The 20,538-nt window shown below is 41.4% G+C and overlaps 1 protein-coding gene across 4 annotated transcripts in view; it reads right to left on the reverse strand.

Annotated features, from left to right (window-relative positions):
- Positions 1-1,624: 1,624 nt before the first annotated feature.
- Positions 1,625-20,538, reverse strand: part of TRANK1 (tetratricopeptide repeat and ankyrin repeat containing 1) — a 78,720-nt gene continuing 59,806 nt past the window's right edge. For all 4 annotated transcript variants that reach the window (XM_005302686.5, XM_005302684.5, XM_005302685.5 and 1 more), the window contains 6 exons: positions 17,381-17,484; positions 17,083-17,215; positions 15,254-15,399; positions 7,078-10,145; positions 4,470-4,571; positions 1,625-2,916 (listed from right to left, as the gene is read on the reverse strand). In XM_005302686.5, coding sequence (XP_005302743.2) covers positions 2,807-2,916; positions 4,470-4,571; positions 7,078-10,145; positions 15,254-15,399; positions 17,083-17,215; positions 17,381-17,484 — 3,663 coding nt within the window. In that variant the 3' untranslated portion in view covers positions 1,625-2,806. The remainder of the gene's footprint in view (positions 2,917-4,469; positions 4,572-7,077; positions 10,146-15,253; positions 15,400-17,082; positions 17,216-17,380; positions 17,485-20,538) is intronic.

Below are 20,538 nucleotides of genomic sequence, written 5' to 3' on the forward strand. Positions count from 1 at the left end.
AGGGAGCTGTTTGAATTCAGCTCACTGCTGAGACTGGTTCCATCCAGCAACTCTGATCCAAAACTGGAGTCAGATTTTTTGTATGGATTCATTTGCATTTATTTGCCGTTTCCTTTGCATAGATGGATCCACACAAAGAATCTAAAGTCCCTGTACAAGTGTACTATGATTTGGCTTTTAAGCTTAAGTTTTTGCTTTTGTTATATCTGTTTCAACTTTTTGGTCTGTTACACTAATTTTATTTGTTTTTTAAATGCTTTTTATGGGAAAACACACCTAAATGTCTAACTTTTTCACTAAAGTGAAGGCCAGTATATATGTAATAACTGAAATATAAATGTGAAGGGCTTTTCAAATACGAAATGTAATTAAAATACAAAAACTGTTTAGCTAACATTAAAGTCAAGAATTTAAACACTCAAGTCAGGAAACTCAACAGTTAAGGTTCTTGGAGTAATGTTTGCATGACCCTCCCATAGATTTATAGTTTACAGTGAACAACAAAAACCAAAATCTTAAGATACAAATTTAAAAAAAATTAACGGACTGAAATTTCAACATGCAGTATGTGCAAAATAGCCAAGAAAGTTACTGAGAATCTTACCTTTGTTATTCTTTGACTCAAGAGTATTTAAACACTTGACTTTAATGTTACAGGAATATAGGCTTTAAAATATTAATATTCCTATTTGTTTGGCAGGGTTGGGGGAGCTAAGAAGAAAACAAAACACACCTTCAAGGTTACTAGCTGTACACGTGCACTAGATATACAGCCCTGAAAGCTAAAGAAGGAGCACACAGAGTATGGGCAATGACAGATAGGTTTTCTCCCAACTCCACCGCCTCGGCACCTTCACCCCAGCCTGGATGTACCACACTTAGAGCAGAACGAGTAGATCAGTTTTCATGACCATTCCCAAGTTGCCAACTGTGATAGTCTCTGATGGGATGTGGACACCACCTCAGAAAAAAATCAAAATGAGACCGATCCACTCATTTCATAGACCACACTGAAAATGCCATCGGATAATACATTTTTCTTCTTGTGATGGATGGGTGGTTGGTACTTGATAGATGGCTATTATTGCTGCCCATATTGCCCAGGTCCACGCTGATGTTTTGCTTTTATCAATGCAATGCATCCAATTTCCAAAGCAATGGGCCCAGGGGCCCAGAGGAAAATGCTTAGGTAGCTACCAGGGTGAGTGATGGGAAAAATAGAGGGTCAACTGTACCAGGGCCCCTGCGGTCAGTACCCACCCCCCAAAAAAGTCTAATGTCTATGTAACCAAAGTGAAATGGGAGAGGGATCATGAACCCTATGTATCAGGGCCCCAAATTTCTCTTGACGGGTCTGGTAACTACTAAAACAATTTGATATGTGAAAACAAAATAGCTACCTTTTCAAAACTAAATATCTCAGCCACATAGTAACACATAATTATTAAAAATACCAAAAACATCCTAAGAGTATATAACAGAGATGTGAACTGCCAGAAATTGCAGTGGTGGTGAGCACCATTACACATTCTGTACTTTGTCCCAAATACCGCAGCTCTTTTATATGAGCAGTTCTATACGGCCCTTGCACAGCAATTTAAAAAAATGACACAACATCAGGCTATAACATCAGTCTTGTTGGCTTTATAAAATGTACTACATGTAAAGATTTTTTTTTGGCAAGTCAAATCTATAAAATAAGTAAAATGTATAAACAATCTTTAACTTTATAGAATCATCAGATGTTTTTGATATGTACAGAGCATAATCAAATCAAGAACAAATAGGAAAAAAAGACTTCTTGTCCATATCTAACTAGAGATGTATACAATGGTGATAGAACACACATACAAATGTGTTTAGAACTCTCTGTACTCACCATTCCTGACTCTGGAATTAATAGAAGAGATATTGCAAGTTCCCCCAAGGAGATTTAAGTTCCTCCAAACATGGCTAGTTCACCATGGCTATCTGAAACCATGTCCTCCAGGGACAAGCTGTCTTGGACAGTCCAAAAAAAAGATATTAAAATCCTCCAAGAAAAAAAAATCAGAAATCATCTTCCTCCCCATGAGTGTTCCAGCTCAGCAGGATGGCAAAGATGCAAATTAAAAGCAGGAAAAGGAATAGATGGAGAAACACCCCTGAGTAGAGGCAGAAAAGTGCTATTCTTTCCACTGGCTCATTTCAAATTAGTAAGGCTACGTCTACACTAGCACTTTTGTTGGTATAACTTATGTTACTCAGGAATGTGTGGGGGGCGGGGGGAGGGAGGAGGAACACCCCTCTGAGCAACGTAAGTTACACTGAGAGAAACACCAGTGTGGACAGCTGTATGTCAGTGGGAGACGCTCTCCCACCCACATAGCTACTGCCGCTCATTGGAGGTGGTTTAATTATGATGACAGGAGAGCTCTCGCCCATCGGCATACAGCGGCTACATGAGCGATTTTACAGCTGCATCGGTGCCGCTGTAAGCTTGCTAATGTAGACATGACTTAAGTTACATGCTGGCGTTTGTCACTTCTGAGTTGCCCATTTGGTTCTGCCTGAAGTTTGTCCTGTTGCAGTTTATTTTTTAAAATACATAAATTTATAAAATAACTTCAAGCAGGTAGGTCACTGTTCCCCCACAATAAATGATTAAAAACAATCAAAAGTAAAAAATCTTTGCTGGTATTTTTCACATTTTCCCCCTTGCTGTCCCTATCCCGTTATATTTTTTTTCTATTAAAGCCTTTAACAGTTTTATTCCTAAATTACAGAGGTACAGGGTGGGATAGTCATATGCATATTTTTCAAATTATTATTTTCTACGTTTTCCTTTTTTTCTTGAAGACTTTTTAGGGATTAGTTCTTCAAAAGCTGCCATTTCATCCTCTCCTTCATTTTCAAAGTCTTTGTCATCTGCAAAACCTATTTAAAAAACAACAAATTGTTCAAAAGTGTGTAAGATTGAAACTTTCTTTTCCTAAAGGCATTACCAAACCCACACTATAGCCATTTCCTATTCAGGCCCCAATTCAACAAAGCACTTAAGCACAAGGTGGTATGGAACTTGTGCTTAAGACCAACTGACTTCAAGAAGACCTAAGCATGTGCTAAAGTGTGTTGCTGTATAAGGATGAACTGGTGAACCAATCTTATATAATAAAATAATTTACAACCAAATAAATAAAATCAAGTTTAATGAAATACCACTATTAAAGCTAAATATGGGAGGGGGGAGGCAAAGTTTCTCTGAAAGCTTTCCTAGCAACAATAGTTTCTTAGCAGTTTCCTCTTGCATATTTACATTTTATGATTGCAAAATTAAGAACAAAAGCATCTTAACCTAAGTGTTAAAATAATTACCTTTCTTGAGTAGACTCATTAGCTTCAACCAATGAATCAATTACAAGTCATTTTTTGGTATGAACATTACAGTCTCTGTTGCTTCGATATACCTTTTGCATTGAAGACTTAATTTTATTTATGATCATGACTTCTTTTTAATAAAGTATTTTTCCTCTATTAAGTTTTGACGTGAACAGAAGAGCATATCTTAATGGCTAATCTGTGAGTCAAAGTACTTATTTCTCCCTTGGATACCTTCTGCTAATGGTGGACAGACACTCAGGACCGATTCTGCTACCACTGGAATCAGTAAGCATTTCCCCATTGACCTCAAAAGAGAGCAGGAATAAGGCTTTAATGCTGTTTGTAGAACTAAGAGCTCACTCATACTATGTTTTAATTATCTCTTTCTTTGTATTGTCAGAGGATAACAGGATATGTAATGGTGATCAAAATCACTGGTCTAAAACCACAGCTTTAGATTAGAAAAACATGACATTCAAGAAGCTTTATTACTGGATACTGCCTCCTTTCTCAACATCATTATTATTGCCCTAATCCAACACTTAGGTGCATGCTTAATTTTAAGCACCAAAGTACTCCCAAGGAAGTTAGTAGAACTACTCCCATGCTTAACGTTAAGCTTATGCTTAAGTGTTGTGATGGATTAAGGTACATATGCAAATCACTAGGTCTTATAGAAAGAATATTTTACAGGTAGGGATCTTTTTATTTCCCTTTGACTTGTCTTTCTTCTGTCCTGTACCCAGATGAAAAGAGAACGTAAAAAAATGGTTAAGAACAATCACTCCTATTAGAAACCACTGACCTAAGAACTTGGGGTTATACAGATACCAGTCCATAAACATACTGATGCTGTAAAGTTCTGAGAAACAAATTCCCTAGTGTTTGGTGAAGAAGGTTCCATTTCCCTTCCCTTTTAATAGTTATTTGTTCTGTTCTGAACAGCGCACCTGACCCACCACTACCTGCGTACACAGCTTACTCAGTCCTCTTTGGCTACGCAATAATGGTAGGGGCCTTGATAAAACCTAGAAGGTGAGTACCTCCAAATTAAAATATAACCACATAATTTCTGTGGATATGGAGACTTGCATAATTTGATGACGTACCTTCCTCCTTTACCATGTGTGACTCGGTGCTCTTCAGCCATTTACAAGCATCACCAAGATTAACGGATAAACTGCTAACAGGCTTGGCCATTATTTCTTCAGCTGAAATAGATAAATTGTTAAACATACTAAGGTCGTGCTTATTATCTGAGGGCTGGATAGTGACTTAGAAAGACAGCCCACTCTAAAGGAGAGGTGTTATAGGGCCATGCTGCGCTGAAAACTCTAGGAAGGATTTTGTCTGAATCAACAAGAATTCTTCCTGGGGGCTTCCAGAAGTACATGCTGTAGGGGAGAGAGAGACCACCATGGAAGAGGATAGAGAATGCACTCCTCTCCGCATCATCAATCAACTCTGCCGGGGGGGGGGGGGGGGGAGAGAGAGAGAGTGGTCACAGCCACACCCTCACCCTGTTCCTTTTAGAAAGGCCATGCACAGCCTAAACTCCCCATCAACATTATGGCTAGCTCTGTGCAGGGTGCAAACGTGAAGATTCCTTGAATTCTCTCCTCAATCCCTTTAAACTCTACAGGTTCATGCACAATACACTACAAATGTAATATTACAGACTTAACAAAAACACTTTAAAAAAAAAAACACTTCAGAAGCAAAATATAAACTTGTATGTAAAGTTTCCTCCAGGATGGAAAAACAAAGATAACAGGTACTGAGATCTTGCAGCTAAATCTATCATTAACAATTAGGTATGTGAATAATTAGTATTACAATAATAATCAGAATTTTTATTGAACAGAAGTACTCTAGTTGGCAGATGACTTCTTAGACAAATAACCGATGATAGGTTTGCTACAGTTCCCAAAGAAACAGCTGTGTTGACTTCACTGGAGCTATGCTGACTTACGCTAGCTGACGTTGTGGCCGACTACTTAATTATGTTAAAACAGAAGTCAAAACATGTCAGGGTCTGTTAACTAACAGAGATTTTTGTACTTGAAATAAAGGACTCCCAACCTGAAGTGAAATCTTCAGCTTTCCGCGGTTCTGTATGATGCTTTCCCGCAGGGGAAAACTGCTTTGACATCTGTCAGCCAAAATCTGCAGCAGTGAGAGATGTTTGTATTTCCAGTGCACATAACAATACATCTCTCTGCTACTGCGAAGATTGTGTATATTAGTTAAATAAATAAATAAATAAATAAATATAAAATAAAATTATCTAGTAAGTGTAAAAAAAACAACAACCCTTAAACCATGACATTTGAATATGGTTTGTTCTAGATAAAAATCAGCAACTTTCAACAACGTAAAGTCACAGATAGGCAAGCCCATAGCATGTGTAATAAACTGACTTTATGCTCTTTACATCTTTGTCTGTATATAGCAATTTTCCAAATAGTATAACATTCCCAAGAGAGGAGTAACATAAGACTTATGTAACACACTGGTGAACACAGGCTTATGAATGACACAGTCTTGCAAAATTCTATTCATCACAGCAAGCAGGGTTTTTTTGATGGGTGAGTGAAATATCATTCGTTTTTTCATTATAAGTCACCTTAGACAAGTGGATGTTATGCCACAGTTGATGAACTGCCATGATGCTTTTGAAGGCTGGTCTAGAGTTAATGGCAGGGTTTTGGTTTAAGGTGCTAGTTTTTTTCTAGGAGCAGTTAGTCCATTCTATTCTGTTCCGAGATCATCCACCCACTCATTACTAATTTAATTTTTCCTTGCCAGAGACAGTGCAAAACATCAAATATATGTAAACAAATATGAAATAATATTTGTATCAACATATTTATTTCCTAAGATATAAAATGTAATACAACTCCTGTTCAGTCACTGTTAGCAATGCTTTTTTGCCTTGTCCACACTGAGGATCTTTAGTAATGCTCCCACCATTGGTCTAGCATCAGTGTAGCTAGCATTGTGTAGCTAGCAACGTTGGGGGTAAAAGTGGAGACTAACTGCAGGTGTTCTTACCCAATGCACAGTCTAATCTTGACACTACCCTAACACCAGTGCTCCCATCTTGCTAGCACTAGTGGAGCTGCTATACCAAAAACTGAAGAATTCCTAAAACTTCTCAGTGTAGACATAACCTTAGAGGTGTTTCTAGAAGTACACTTCAGACAAGTTAGAAACTACCACAGAAGCATGACAGCAGCACCTGATCATGTATCTAAAATATTAAAAAAGACTTTAACAAAGAGCTGAACTTGAGACCCTATTAGAACTATTCATTTTATCTGCTGATTGTATTATTTAAATACTCTTCTGTGTGTTCATGAAATATAAAATTTTAATAAATAAAATATGACTGTCAATAGCATCCTTAATTTTAACTCGTTTCATTTGGCAAAAACTGAGAGGCAGTGTAGATCTTTCTTTACAAGCAGACTTTAACAATATGGGCCTGATTCTCCATTCACTTGCACTAGGATAAATCAGGAGTACTTCCACTGAAAATCAGAATAAATAAAAGGAGAAATCAGGGCCTATATTATTACCGCTGCACAAAAATATTTATAGACACTCCCATACTTATATCGTTGAGACATCATTCAAGTGTTGGAGGAACCTAAAATACAAGACCATACAAGCAACAAGCAATGATGAGATGGCAACACAACAAAAAAGTCTTACCATCAGACCAAGCCTTTCTCTTATAGACGTCCTCTACTATGTCAGAAATCTTCTTAATGTTCTCTTGAATTTTTTTTTGCACCATATTGGAATGTTCTTTAAATATCAAGTGACTTGTGAACCAGGTATTTTGTTCAATTGTGTCCACTACATCTAACCCTTCACGTAATTTTGGATCCACATTTCTTTTGAAAAATTCAAAATAATTCTGGTAGGCAGTGTATTTATTTCTATGCTCATCCAGGTATATGTGCTTTACATAAGTCTCACTCGCCACAACAGTTTCACTCCTTTTCATGCTCTCCTTTTCTCCCTGATCAGTCTCTCTTGGTGTCACAGCTTCAGAAGTTTCTCTCTCAAAGTCTTCGGTCTGGTTAAAGTAGTTTTCAGGACCCTGAATAAATTTGACTCCACAGAGGTCACATTGTGTTCGGTCAATATCTGCTTTTTTAAAGATTCCTGATACCAATTCTTTCATTTCCATCCCACTGGGATCTGCTTTTGAACAGGAGTTCCTCTTCCATTTTATGCAATAATAGGCTAAAAGAAACAAACGCCACAATTTCCGCTTAGCATGAGCTTTCTGCTGTTGTTTCTGCTGCTTTATGGATGCTATGGCTGTTAGGGGATCCTCTCTCTCTTCCACATACAGATCCCTTTCGAGTTCCGTTTCTGGTTCCTCAAAATATTCCAAAGGATCCAAATATGACTCAAATCTATCTAGGTTTACTTGCTCATAAAAGATGCCCCGTATACTTGCTCCTTTAGCATACATAGTGTCCCACTTCCAGTGGCAGTCAGCTAAGTACTCCTCATCTCGTTCAATCAGCAGCTCCTGCAGGCCTTCTGCTATTTTCCTCACATTTACAGCATCAGTCACTCGTTCCACAATTTTAACCAATCTTTCAGGCACTTTGGATGGATAATCTTTTTTCATATTTATCAACTTTGCCTTGATTTCAGGAAAGTGTTCATGTAAAAGGGATTTACATCTAGGACTAAGCACTTGATTGGCATTGACTAACATCACTAAGCATAGCACCATTGTACGCTCTGCTTCCCCTGACGTAATGCAATCGCTGTCCCCAAAAGCATCAAGAAGAACATTAAAATTACTGTTTTTAGCGCCGCACAAAACTTTTGCAACATAAAGGAGATGAAATTTGAACTCTTTCAGAGCCTCATTTGTGTCCTTTGGTTTGTACTCCTGTATAATGGAAAAGATGTCTCTAATCTCTCTCTTCTGGTCTCTTTTTCTGAACAAAAACTCCCAGTAATGAAAGAGAGCGATGTAACTTTTCGGAAGACACAGAGTAATGTTCTTGCAGAGGCGCATCAGGACAGCACAACAGAGAATATACTGGAATTCCAGCAACATCACTGTATTTCCTATGCTAGGAATCAGAGGTTCAATGCATTTCTTCACCAAGACATTCATAAAACGGAAAAACATCCACTTACAGTCTTCTGGGTTTCTGTAAACATAGAGCCGCTCTAGTGAATTTTCAAGAAGTCGAATGAAACACAAGTGTGTGTTTTCTGCATTTCCAGAATACTTATCAGGTATCAACATGCCATATCTGCCATCTACCCCTTTGGGTCTTCCTCCTCTGCCTCTATCCTCCTTTTCATATTTTTTAGCTTCTAGTAACTTCAGTTCTTTGTTATAATCATCTTCCTCCTTAACAAGGAGCTTCTCAAATTCTTCAGGATAACTAGAAGACAAGCTGAAAACTTGCATTGCCCTGAGCCATAAGTCGGTTGATTCTCTTCTATTTATGGCATTTTCACTTTTAAACTGAAATATGATGTACTCCTTCAGCACCATCCTACAGGGTTTAGAAAACTGACTGAGTCCCAAGATATCTTTGCATGCCTTTGGGTTTTCAGACACCACTCTCAGATGAAAATGTTTAGGGAAAACAAAATCTAATAGGGATTTGCATAATGCATACTTATCTGCAGTCAAAATTTCATCAATGTCATTAAATTCATGCAACAGCTCTTTTGGGAATACTCTCTTGGCCTGTAACAACAGTCCATTTATTGCTGCCAGATGTATTTTACACTGAAGTATAGATTTTGCCTCATGACGCAACAAAGGTCTATGGAAATCTTTACAGGTTTTATCCTCACACTTCAAGCCAGCAATGAACTTCATGCAAATATCAGGGTAACTCTGCTCAAGTATACTGCATGTAATTGAACACAGCCTGCTTAAAAAGTGCTTATTCAGTGCAGACTTTACCTCTTCCAGGCCTACAAAGAAGTGATCTTTAGTTTTCTTCTCTTTCAAACTAGGATTATCGGGCAAGAATTGAAGAATATGTCCAGCTTCATTTTGAGACACCTGGCAAACACTGCCATCTATTGGCAAAATCCCAAAATAATCAAAACATGACCTGACCATTTCTTTCTCAGCATTGGTGGTTGCTTTTTGGAGAGCTCTGACCAGATTTAGAAGGGCCTCTAAACCACATGATGCCAGAACAAAGATGTCCTGGCTTTTTGGTTCGCAGTGGGTTGATTCAAAGAGCGCTTCCACCACACCAGCATAATGATTCAAAGGCGAGAACTTGTAGAAGGCCTCTTCAAGCTTTCTAAAATCTTTCTTTAGAACTCCCTGCAGAAAAGTTGCCTCAGCAATGCTGGATTTTTGATTTGTTTGCTTACAAAGCTCTAAGGCTTCTTCCAGGATGGTGTCTCTGTTTTCCAATTCTGAACAGCCAGTTACGGTAAAACGGACCGCAGTAAGCAGACATGATGCTCGAAATTCCTTTTTGGTAGTAAGCTTGGCTGCTTCCAACACAAACCCATGCTGTTTCATCAGCATAGCAGCCTCTTCCTCTCGACCCTCCCTCTTCAACAGGTCTGCTGCTTGGACCAAGCATTTGCGTGATTTCAAGAATACAAGCTGGTCCTCGGTGTCAAGTCTGGAGAGGACTGCCATCATTTCCTTGGTTTTGTTTTCACGCAAGTATTTTGCAGCTGCTTCCAAATAAAACTGGTTTGCAGAGTATGAAAGTTTGGAAACTGGTTGCCTTTTCATCCTTAGTATCTCTTCATATCTGGAATAAAGATACATCAATGTCACGTTACTACCATATATGAATGAAACAGACACAATCTAGCATTTTTTAAAAGATCACACAATGTCGAGCAAGGTAATAATTCTGTGCCAGTCAGGTCTACTCCAGACGCACGTCAAATGTTGTGCATAATGATAAGAGGTCTCAGAAATATGAAAAAGTATCACAGTACTTTAAAAGGTCTATAAATCATTTCATTACAATTTAAAGCTGTCTGAATTAAGACCACTAAAATTTCAATCAGGAATCAGATTAGAAGCTCAGATCATCAGTGGGTCTTGCTACAAACTGCTTTAAAATCATGATGAAAGTGAGATTAAAGTAATTCAAACCACAGCGGTATGAACTCCTATTAAGATACATATGATAATTATGAATCTGCTACATGAACAGTCAGAATTTTGAGACTAAGACCCTCACATTATCAAATATCATTCTTCAGGGGTCAAACTTGGTAAATCCAAACAAAAGCTTACATCAATCACTGATCACTTTATGATTAACAGAATACATGTGCACCATAGTACGGCATATAATATAAATCTTTCTCCCATTTGTTGCTTCTGAGTGGCAGATCAAGGTTCCTTTTTCAACATTAGTTCTGACATTCAGCTGGTTAATTACTGTTATATGATGTCAATAAATTAGTAAACTTGTTTCATAGCCAAACTTCAACCTTGCAATAGTCTTCTCACCCACTCACCGAGGGCAAAGAAATGTTTTTTGACAGGTGAGTAAGTCATCATTAGCTTTTCATTATCATTTTTTTCATGGTAAGAGTGAAGGAGTAGATTTTGTGCCTGGGATGGTAAATTTGCATATATGATTTTGCAAGGTTGATTTAAAATAAAACATTAGATGTTAAAAATAATTTTAAGACTTCCAATTTTGAATCAAACTATTTCTATACATTTGGTAAATGCGATTCTTTAAAAAAAAATTCCCAAGTACAGTGGGAATAAGAGTTATTTTCCAAATTACCACATTATAGAACATAAGATTTCATGCTATGTCATACAGAATATGAACATTAACTATGCTGTTTGAGGAACATACATACTTTACTGTGAAGTTTTAAATTGTTAATTAAACTGTGGAAGCTCCTTCACTGGAGGATTTCAAAAGGAGGCTGGATAGCAATCTATCTTGGATGATTTAGACTCAACAAATCCTGCATCTTGGTAGGGGGCTAAACTAGAGGACCCTTGAGGTCCCTTCTAATCCTATGGTTCTAGGTGGGGCAGGCAGCACTGTCTATTATTAAGGTCCATCACTAGCACTTTTTAGATGGGATGTTTTTCTAAAAGATATGCTCTACTAACTATTTTGGGGGAGTTCTATGGCCTGTGTTATACAGGAGATCAGACTAAGTAATCTCAATAGTATCTTCTGGCCTTGCTATCTATGTATCCATGAAGGTTGCCCAATACTTCCCATCGTAAGACCCTGTTTTCAGTTGCTCATAATTCTGCCAAACTTTAATCATTTGGGCTGAAACTTTTCATGCTGGGTATCTGATTCAGGTTGAATTTTATTTGAAAATTTCAGCCAAAAAGGTTCAATCATTTCCAAGAGCAAAGCTGGGGAAAAATAATATGTTTTGTCCATGTTAAAACATCCGGGAAAACATTTTTTTTTTAAAGGTCTAGTGTCCCCACCATCAGTGTTCCCTCTAATTTTTTACATCCATGTGCGGAATGAATTTTGTTATGTGCACCAATATGAGGTGATGTGTGGCAGGGGTGAGGCCGAGGGGTTCGGAGTGTGGGAAGAGGCTCGGGGCTGGGGCAGAGGGTTGGGGTATGGGGGGTGAGGGCTCCAGCTGGGGGTGAAGGCTGTGGGGTGGGGCTGGGGATGAGGGGTGGGTGCGGGTGGGGGTGAGGGCTCTGGGGTGCAGGCTGCCCCGGGGCTGCAGCGGGGAGAGAGGACTCCCCCCAGTCCTCTCCCCGCTGCAGCTCAAGGCCGGGGGAGAGGCACCTCTCCCATGCGGCAGCTCCGCCAGGTCTGGGCTGGTGTCTCTCCCCAGCTGCAGCAGCTCTGGCTGGGCCAGGCCAGGGGAAGGGCGCCTCTCCCCGGCTGCGGCAGGGCTGGGCTGGGCCAAGCCGGGGGAGGGGTGACTCTCCCCAGCCACGGCAGCTCCGGCTGGGCGGGGCGCTTCTCCCAACCCATGTGGCCCTTGATAGCCCGCTGTGCAGCCGGGCAGCTTAGAGGGAATTTAGCCCACCATATTTTTGAGCAGTGACTTAAAATTTGGCAGGGATGAAACTTTTGCTTTCCCTATGAAAATCCGTTAAATTTGGCCAAGATATGAACCTGTTGTGAAAAGTTATAAACCAAGTTATGAAAAACTGCAGTTCACACATGCATAGAAGATTTCTTCAAGTTTAGCTGCTAAATTCCCCGAAGATTCTGTCCACGTTGGGCGTGGAGTAGATGACCTCCTGAAGTCCCTTCCAACCCTGATATTCTACGATATTCTATGCTCCTGCCCAGGGATGAGCAGGACTTTCCCTGCAATTGCAGCCCTCGGCTGTGTCAGGTTGGGCCTGGGCACCTGAACTGACAGCAGATAACCCGTCTTCCCTGAGCTCTCAATAACTCCTCCTGCTGGGCTCAGGCAACATGGAAGAGAAAACTGCCTTACTCAGATGCACAAGGAATAAGAGCAGGACCTGTTGAGGAGAGGGTGGTAGGGACAAGGACCCTGGTAAAGGGGAGAGACTGGTCTAGAGGTTGGGAGGTGAGGGGAGAAGAATATTGGGACTGGGAGTCATGATGTATGAGGTAGGGGGAGGGGCTGTGACAGGTTAGGCAAAGAGACTGGAACTGGGAGCTGGGAAGAGAAATGGTAAAAAAGGACTGGGAGCCAGCAGGTGTGTATAGGAAGAGAGGGAGCAGGGGGAGACTGAGATCAAATAAGGAGCCCAGGGAGGAGTGAGGGAGAACACTGGGACTGGCTGAGGAAAAAGACTGGGATTGAGAACCAGTGGGGTGAGGAGAGGGAAGGGGAGTCAGATCTGTTGAGGAGCTGGGGAAAGAGATGGGATCCTTAGATAAAAACAAGGAGGTCACGGAGAGAGTTTGGGAGTGGGAGCCAGTGGGGATGGGTAACTAGAGGCCAAGGTGATGGAGAGAGACAGAGTGGATGAAGAGCCAAGGGAAAGGGGCACTAGGACTGGATGGGCAAGGAGACTGGGAGTTGGGGACTGGTAATATGAAGGGGTGAGACTAGAACTTGCTTGACAAGGAGACGGGGACTGGGATGAGACGCCTGAGTGATGGCAATTGGGCATGGCGATGAGAAGAATGGGACTGTGACAATAGGCAGGGGTAGGGAAAAAGACAGGACTGTGACAAGGACAGGTTAGAGGGATGGGATAGAAAGGTCTGTGCCAAGTAGAGCACATTCCCCTCCAGAGCCTTCATGCATCTCACCATTCCTCTGCTATCTGCAAATATCTGTGAAACCCATCAGCAAAGTGCTCCATTTCTCTCTTGTCTTTATAGAGGATGACAATCAGTTACTCCATTAGCTCAACTGACAGAAGTCTGTGTGGTGGATCTAAAGCTTCTATGTGGTATCAATCTGATGCCACATGATGGAATTTGTTTTTTCGGTTTGCTTTAAAAACTAATAATAAAAAAATTAAACCTAGAAAATTGCACACAAAAACCTATGTTAAAATAATGTCATCAATGTTGCAAAGTCAAGCACTAAAAGTCAGGAAAAGCAAGAATTAAGGTTGCCTGTGCAAGCTTAATTTGGTGCCTCCTTATGCAGTCTTTAATAACATGACTGTATACTATGTTTTCCTCAAGACCCCTATGTCATTCAGTGCACAGTCCTGCTCCGGGAATTAATCAGGGTAGTATAGTGAAGGAGGCTGTTGTCTTTAGGACCCCTGATTCATATCTTGCAAAACTGGAATGTGTGTAGTGAATGAGGCAAGAGACTGCAGGAAGAGAAATGATGATCCCACGGTCGAATGCTACCCTGGAGAATTGGATTTTTTCCCTGCCTCAGCTAAACAGCTTCTACATAATGCTAGCAAGTCACTTAAACCAAACTTAGAGGTGGTAGCTAGTTGTGTGCTCCTCATTTTCTGGGTGCCTGACTTGAGACCCTGGGGTCTGACTTGCAGAAGTGCTAAGAGAACTCACAGCTGCAACTGAAGTCTTTGGGAGTTGCGCTTTGAACATATGAAGTGCTATAAAATGATAAATACTCTGAAAAATAAAGGTCCCAATCATCTCAGATTTGGAACTCAATATGAATGGATGCTTTTGACCTTAATCTCTGTGCCTCGGTTTCCCATCTGTAAAATGGGAAAAATACCACTTCCTGATCTCACAGGAATGTTGTGAAGATAATTCCATAATATTTCTGAAGCATTCAGACACTTACAGAGATGAGTGGCATAAAAAAAAATCCCATGAAGAAATTAATAATTCTGTCTTCAGAGCAGAGTTTGAATTGTGTGCAGTAAAAAAGGCCTGAACATTAAGAAGAAAACAAAATATTGAATTTTCTCATTAAGGCTACGTCTACACAGGGATAAAAAACCAGCAGCTGGCCCGATCAGCTGACTCGGGCTTACAGGGCTCGCTCTCTCCGGGGCTGAAAAATTGCTGTGTAGATATTCAGGCTCAGGCTGCAGTCAAAATTCTTGGACCCTGCGAGGGTGGAGGGTTTTTTATCCCTGTGTAAACATACCCTTTGTGAGCAATCATAACGCATACCCATAAGGGGGCCAAATTAAGGGGAATGAATCTGTTATTTTCTTGAATCTTTCTGTGATATCTACCTTAGGGATCTAGTTGAGGAGACCAGTCCAGATGGAGAACTGAAGATCTGACATGGCTGACATTAAGGGAGTGAAATAAGTCCTGGGAAAAAATCAAGTTCTCTATTACAGTTCAAGCTGGAGGGAGTTCTCATAAACCAAATGAATTTGATCTTGGTGCAAAAGTAATGTCATCAACTAAAACCCTTGTCAAAATCCGTGGAGAACCTACTTTACTATGCTCAAGCAGCACAAGGAAGAAGAGAGATTTTTTCCTCTGCAGCATCCTCTTTATGAACATACCTTTCCACTAAAATAGCTGCTTCCTCATACAGTTCCTCATGGCAACACATCTTAAGCGCAAGATCAAACTCCTGGATTTGTTCATAACATCTGGATGCATCTCGGTAGCACTGGCTTCTTTTATAGAAATACGCAGCATCTTTTATCTGCACCATAATAACTCTTATTAATATTGCAGTCTTCTAAATATTTGAACAATACCAACAGAAAAACCATGGTATTTTTATCCATACAATGGAGAGAGAAATGGATGCAGCCAGTTCCTATGACCTTCTATTGATAAATCTATTTTAACAATATTATCTGAATGGGAATGGTTATGTTTGTAACGATAAATGTATTAATTAAAAATAATCAGAATTAGAATGGTGAATTGTTTTAAAAACTCAAACATTTTAAAGACAAGAAATTGGAAATTAAGGTAAAAAAATATACTAGGATTGGATTTTCAAAAGTGCTCTGCATTGGCTGAACTCAGTGGTGGGCAACCTGCAGCCCATCAGGGTAATCTGATTACAGGCTGTAAGACATTTTGCTGACGTTGACCGTCTGCAGGCACGGTCCCCCGCAGCTCCCAGTGGCCGCAGTTGGGAGCTGCAGGAAGCGGCAGCCAGCACGTCCCTGCGGACCACTGCTTCCCGCAGCTCCTAGTGGCCGCACTTCGCCATTCCTGGCCAATGGGAGCTGCGGGGGGCTGTGCCTGCGGACGGTCAACGTCAGCAAAACATCTCATGGCCCGTGATCAGATTACCCTGATGGGCCACGTGCGGCCTGCACGTTGCCCACAACTGGCCTAACTGTTCCTACAGAAGTCAATGGGAATTTTATCACTGACTGCAACGGAAGCAAAGTTAGGCTAACGCGGAGTGTGTTTGAAAACTCTTATTTTGAACCACAATGTTTTGGTTTTTTTTAATTACTGAGATATCGGAGCTGCAACCTGGTTTTTATTTGGGGTGCATTATTCCATCACACAGTTTGAGGTGTTTCTGCACTTTTCCAGCAAATGGATGATGACAGAGTTCACAGGCAATGGTTTAAACCATAAAATTATAATAATTTGTATAACTCTACATTAGTAATGGATTGTTATTCATGTTAGACCAGTTCAGGCAGAAACTGTCCACTTGGCACATAAATTGCTGACACCAGCAACACCTGAATGGTTATATCAAGTAATAATTTCAGTCTTAACTATCAAACAAAAATAAATTTTTTCTCCTTCCCCCGTCCACTGGACTGTATGGAGATAAAGGTTTCCGAGTTAGAAACACCAACAAAGCCAAAGCAAGAATGACTACTCTTTGGCATTGTGGGGAATGGTAAAGAAACCTAATCTTTGAATGCCGAGTCCCTGCTATTGCCTCCTCCCTCCTCTTATTTCTGTTCTGTGATGTATGTTGCTCTTGGACATACGATCCACCTGAAAAACACTGTATTTTACTTATCAGAGGGGTAGCCATGTTAGTCTGAATCTGTAAAAAGCAACAGAGGGTCCTGTGGCACCTTTAAGACTAACAGAAGTATTGGGAGCATAAGCTTTTGTGGGTAAGAACCTCACTTCTTCAGATGCAAGAAGAAGTGAGGTTCTTACCCACGAAAGCTTATGCTTCTGTTAGTCTTAAAGGTGCCACAGGACCCTCTGTTGTATTTTACTTATGAGTCTACCAGTATGCCATGGAAGAACATTTATCTAATCTCACCAATACTAATATGAGATAACGAATACAAATTTTAAAGCGTCCTGTCTAGGACCATGATGTTTAAAATCCCTACATAGATCTAAAAATCCCAAACTGGGTGGGGGAGGGGGAAGAGGATTTTAATACCTTGCCTAATTTTTCACATAGTTCTGCACAAAGCTGAAATTCTTTTGCGTAAATCAGACATTTCAGGGATAGTTTTGGTTCTCCACATTCCAAATAGGTCTTTGCCAGGTACATATAGTCCATCTGTTTTTCTCTATTTAAAACAAAAAACAAAAAAGATCACATATGCACAACCAACCCAATTTAACATTATTTTTTACAAGTCTGGTATACTAGCAGTTCCATCAACAAGAACATGTTGTTCCCTGTATTTTCCAAGAAACACTACTAATAAATTCAGTTATATTTCAGCACTTACTTGGGGCTGCTTTTCTTTGATTGCACATTAAGTACAGCATCATGCGCTAAGGCCAGTTTTTCCTTCTCAATTGCTCCTCCTTTTTGGTAACATTTGGCTGCCACCTGAAATTAGATAAATGACATGCACATATATGTATGTATGCATTCATGCATGTGTCCCTTAAAGCTTATCACACATTCATACAATTTTCTTGGTGGAACAACCCATCTACCTAAAAAAGTGTTACATTTCATTTTACAGTGACATCAAGGGAAACATTAACATCAGAAAAGCACCTGGAGGAAGGGGAGGGACAGCGTTTGAGTACATTTTTAATATGAAGACAAGCTTCAAAATAAGTTCACGCACAATTTTAACTAAGAATGTTTTTACAATTAACCTGAAAGCAGGGAAAGCTGCATTTCGGGTGGACTGGCAACACAAACAATACTTTCCTACTATATCAGACTCTAAAGGGTTAATTGATATGTCAAAGGGAACTAGCCCCATTTGCGTAAGTCAGTAAACCCTTCCTTGCATATTTCCCTGCATCATCATGGGCCCTGGGCTAAACTCAGATGTTCAGTATTCACAACCATATAGTTAAAAAATATTCAACACATGCAGTAATTGATTTTTCAAAACATACATAGGCAATATGAACTGCCTGAGATTAGAAGCTGGTTCTCCAACATTTAAACTATGCAGAAAGCAATTCACACAAAGTTAGGGAGGTGCTGCCTAAAAAGCACTTATTCAGTTCGATCACTGTAGGATGAAAAAAGATCTGTTCAATGTAGAGCAAAATCACAGAACATGGGACTATTTGTTTACATACAAGGTTAATATACCAGTACTGTCCTGTGACAACAACAGGGGAGTTTGAGAGGGAGATCCCCTGCTGAAGGAGGAGTGAGCACTAATTCTTGGCATGAGTGGGCAAGTTTGTCTGTCTGGTTTTTCTTTCAGTCTGTTAAAATGTATAGTGGTGGTCTGTCGGTGACTATGTGAGAGTGTGGGCCAGAGGCCTGCTAGTTGAGTGGTCACTAGCAAGGCTCTAGCCTTCTGTCCTTTGAACCTTGATCATCCTTGTGATCACCATTCCCATTTGTTAACGAGGGGGAAAGGCTGACTTAGGAGACGGGGCTTAAAAGCCAGATGCTAAGTGACCACGGGGAGCTAGCCAACAGAGGGCAGCATACAGAAGAGTCTGAGAGGGAGCTTGTAGGAGGGAGAAAGAATCAAATCAGCATGGCTCGGAAAGGCTCCACCGCCAATGCTTCTGGCTCCTCCACCTGCACCTGTGTCCAGACAGAGAACCCAACCATGGATCTCTACCCAGGTCTTGGTATGGATTTGCAGAGACCTTGACCTGCATTTCCCCTCACAGAAAGCCAGGCTGGGAAGACCATCCAGTGTGAAAGGTGTCTACTGGTAGAATCTCCCAGGAAGCATATGGGAGAGCTACAGGAGGAGGTGGCTAGGCTGAGGAGCATGTGTGCACAGGAGGAAGACCTCCAAGGTGAAGGAAGCAACTGGCTGGAGAGGACTGCAGTACTATCACCAGGAAAGGAGGAAATGGCTTCTTCACAGGGATGAACCTGGCTGCTGGTTACTTCTGGCAGCAGGCAGTGCTCCACCCCTGCTCCCAACCTACTGTCCATATTTAAAAAAATGGTACGCTGCCCTGGCAACAAGGGATTTAGAATCTCCCCCAGACCACTGCGGGAGGAGGAGAAGCCATGTACTTCCAAGGCTGAGAGGATCATGACCACCACTCCCAAGAGGAAACAGAGGGTGGTGGTTGGTGATTCCCTTCTAAGGAGGACGGAGGGATCAGACTACCTGTACCTGTCAATAATGGGGGGACAGAGTGAGGGCAGTGGTTTCAGCAGATGTTACTGAGCATGCTCAGTCCATGCGAGCATGCTCACTACAAGCAAGCAACAACTTGGGGGATGTGACCCTGCATGCCCCCCCACACATCGCCTCTAGGAGCATCCACCTGTTGGCCTGACCTGGCATCCTGGGAGTGCTCCAAAACAGCCTCCTGAATGCAAATCACTCCCAGCTACGTCTGTGTGCACCTGCAGCCTGCCAGTCACACCTAGGCTCTTATCAGCCTCGGTTATACTGCAGGGTGACCCCAACACACTTCTAGTCACAGATTTCCTCTCGGAAAGGTATGTCCTGTACTGCCCAGCCCTCTCCTGGACAATACAAGCTTACATAAAGTCCATCATTTAATTAATAGAAATGATATGTAGGAGCTTCAAGGATCTCTGTAACACAGTTGGCACCAATGTCTCCCGGGTGCCTCCTTTCTGGTAGGATATAGTCTCTAGTTCTTTCTCATGGCCCTGGTATGGAGCCGTAGCACCAAAGCTTCCTTCCTGGAGGCACTGCCTTCTTTAACAGTCCAATAGGGGCCCACCTCAGTACCCTCAGTTGGCATCCTTTTTGGCAGCCCTCCCTGGGCTCTGTCTTCAACCAGACCCAGCAGGGCCCATCACGATAACCTCGCCTGATCTGGGTAGGTCCTGAGCTCAGTCCTCCCTGCAGTGAGCTGTCCACAGTCCTGACGCTCTTTCACCTGGCCAAGCACCCAGTCTTTAGCAGCCTTCCCTGAGCTCAACCCTTCCTGCAGTGAGCTGTCCACGGTCCTGTCCTATCCAGCCAGGCACTGGTTCTCCCTCTTCAACCTACAGGCAGCAACTGACTGCTCTGCATCTGCTGCTTCCTTTTATATGGCTCTTCTGGCCCCTGATTGGTCACTCCAGCAACCCCTCCTCAAATTGGCTGCTCCCCTTCAGCTACTCTAGGCTGCCTGGAGGACTTCTCCTCTGCTCTTTACTGGGGCAGGGTGAGGCAGAGCTGTGAGGCCTCCAGCAGGGGACCTCCAGACCTCCTCCACCCCATCACAATCTTCCCACATTTTCCTTTGCTTTAAGTTAATCCCCTTTCTTACAGCCAACCATTGTAGCCAGAGATATGGAAGGATCTTCCGCTAACTTCCTCACTGGTCTAAGGAATCAGTATTGGATATAGATAATCCCATTCCTTCCAGAACACACCGTCTTTATCAGATTAGGAAGATTTTTTGTGTGTGGCCTGTATGGCAGGAGTACTGAACACACAGTTTGTGCTTCCATAGAATTTTTTTTTTAAACAAGAAC

The sequence above is a fragment of the Chrysemys picta genome, chromosome 2, assembly GCF_011386835.1.
Source record: "Chrysemys picta bellii isolate R12L10 chromosome 2, ASM1138683v2, whole genome shotgun sequence".
In the NCBI taxonomy this organism is placed as follows: Eukaryota; Metazoa; Chordata; order Testudines; family Emydidae; genus Chrysemys; species Chrysemys picta.